A 2,694-nucleotide genomic window follows, 5' to 3' on the forward strand; every position below is an offset into this window, starting at 1 on the left:
GTGCAACTGGATGGCTACACCAGGCTCCAATCTAATTTGGCACACACATTAGGGGGTGCTAAAAAGTTTCTGACTTTGGGTAAAAGAAAATACAGGAGGAACAGCTAATTATTATTTTATTCAACATATTCCCTGCTCATTGCAGTGGTCTTTTAGTTTTCCTAAGCTCTGTAAAAAAAACCTAGGAGGCTGTGCCTCCAACAAAGCCTTTCATAATCTCTTTAATGCCAGGATTTTTTCAGCCCCACCCCCTCCCCACCCCCGTACATTGTGTCTCGTTTCAATTTAGATTGTTGTGTAAATAGAAGAAGTCTGCAGCAAACAGTAGCAGCAGCAGCAGCAGAAAATGAGCAATGATCAGATATATTCTACATATTAGTAAATGTATATAGCAACTTGTATAAACACTGAAGAAAACATTAGAAGCCAAAGTAGTAATTTAGGCTGGCTAGGAAATTTAAATGTAAATTTGCTTCCAGCAATTCCTAAATTAAATATGTAATGCTGAATCTATCTTCCTTGTGGCATAAAATTTAACCATAGAAATTCCAAAGAAAAGAGAAAGATGCAAAGTAGAAAGTTTCAGTACTTCAGACTTTTATCCAGCTTTGTGGTGGGAGAGGGGAGAATAGATGCCTTATGGAAATATATGAGCAAGGTGTTTACAAGGTATCTACATTAAGTATCTATAAAACTGGAATTTTTTCACGCCTCATAGCAATTCAAATCTGTCAGTTGGATGGTCACAACTGAAAGGCCACTGATCATTGGTTCACTCAAACAGGACTGACTTGGGGTTAAAGAATAACAAAGCATTATAGAGATCTTCTCTTCTACTCCTCTCACTCGTTTGCAGCACTGGTGATATTTCATATAAACACACCTATATTGCTACTGCATCACCACCACCATCATAATCACTATCATCATCACCATTCTCCTCCTCCTCCATCATCATCATAATCACCATCATCGTTTAACATCTATGTTCCATGCTGGCATGGTTTGGGTGCTTTGACAGCAGGATCTGATGTGTCCAAGGACTGCATTGAGCTCCAATGTCTGCTTTGGCATGGTTTTTATGGCTGGATGCCCTTCCCAACACCAACCACTTTACCACAGAATGCTTTTTTTTTTTTTTTTGAGCAACCTACACTACTGAAGTCACCATACACTTTGCAGGACTATGAACCCTGGAAAAAGATGTTGGGGTCAGCTTCATACTAGTGGACAAGGTGGAGGCAGCAGGTTCCTGCAGAGGGAACTACATAGCTACTCACATCCATAAGGAGGAAAAGTTGATCAGAGGAGAAAAAGAAAAATAATCAGTAGGAGTAAGACACAGAAATAACGATTGGGTGCCCAGGTGGTCTCACGAGGCATAGCGTGAGTGGAAATGGAGTGAAATAATGAAACTGAAATTTTTTTATTATTCTTTTATTGAGGGCTTCAGTCAGTTTATTCAACCCTGATACTTAGTCTACAACTCATTTTATTAACCTTATGTTTAAAACATTGAAGTTGAGCTGGATGGTGGGTATGAAGAGATGTAACTAGGGTAGAAAGAAATACCACAAGCTATTTCTGTTTACCACACCAATTCTTCTATCATACACCGATGCACATATGCAGTTAAGCTGTTCATTGCAACTGTCGAATCAGTGCTATTATATGGCAGTGAAATGTGGATACCAACAAAGAAATTATCCAACCGGCCAGACGGCTGCTACACAAGGATGCTACGAATGGCCCTAAATGGGAAATGGCAGCAACATATGACAAACAAATACCTTTATGACAACTTTAGTGAGAAGATCAGGCCAAGATGGCTACAACTATCTGGTCACTGCATGTGCCACTCTCAGTTGGAAGCATCAAAATTAGTCCTATGGAACCTAGTTCATAATGATGTAAGAAGAGGAAAACATTGTCACACTTACATCAACAACTTAATCACAGACACTGGCCTGGAATGTATTCAGGACCTCAAGGCAGTGATGTTGGACCAAGAAGTGTGGTGAGTGGACTTTGTTGCAGCAGTCTGGGTTGGAACCCAGCCATGAAAGAAGAAAGAACCAAATTTCAATCTCGAGGCTTTGGTCAAATCATGGCATTGCTAGAAGACACATGCCTAAAGCAGCAAAGAGTAGGATCAAACCTAAGACCAAGCACTCATGAAATAAATTACTTAATGATTAACGGTTTCTGATGCAAGTAGCATAATTCTACTTTCAAGAGATTTTTATGAATCCTGATACTTCCACAAAACAAAAAAAAACTATATTTAATGATTATTTTCATAAAAAGTTTGAGAATTTAAGTGTTAGTGATGAAATCGTGAACAAGTTATGCATTTGATTAGGAAACAAAATCTATACACACACACACACACATATATGAAAGTAATATAAAGTGAACAAACCATCCATTGATAAACGGCCTCTATGAAGGTGGTTGAAATAATTCAGAGACCCCCAAGATTCTTCCAAATTGCTTTCTGACAGATGACGCCATTTAGCTCTTCGCTTTTGTATCTTCTGCATAGGAGTGTACATTCCAAATTCCTGTTCTGAAAAAAAGTAAGAGTACATATATATATATATATATATATATACGAGAGAGAGGGGGGAAGAGAATATGTATGCATATATACATACATACAAACAAATATATATATATAATGAGGGAGAGAGA

At 38.2% G+C, this 2,694-nt stretch overlaps 1 protein-coding gene across 1 annotated transcript in view; it reads right to left on the reverse strand.

The window, feature by feature from the left end:
* Window positions 1–2,694, reverse strand: part of LOC106873657 (katanin-interacting protein) — a 551,631-nt gene that overhangs the window by 375,787 nt on the left and 173,150 nt on the right. Inside the window, exon 21 of the mRNA XM_052977029.1 lies at window positions 2,423–2,569. Within this exon, the coding sequence (XP_052832989.1) occupies window positions 2,423–2,569 (147 nt within the window). The remainder of the gene's footprint in view (window positions 1–2,422; window positions 2,570–2,694) is intronic.

This window comes from Octopus bimaculoides, chromosome 2 (genome assembly GCF_001194135.2).
Source record: "Octopus bimaculoides isolate UCB-OBI-ISO-001 chromosome 2, ASM119413v2, whole genome shotgun sequence".
NCBI classification, from domain to species: domain Eukaryota; kingdom Metazoa; phylum Mollusca; class Cephalopoda; order Octopoda; family Octopodidae; genus Octopus; species Octopus bimaculoides.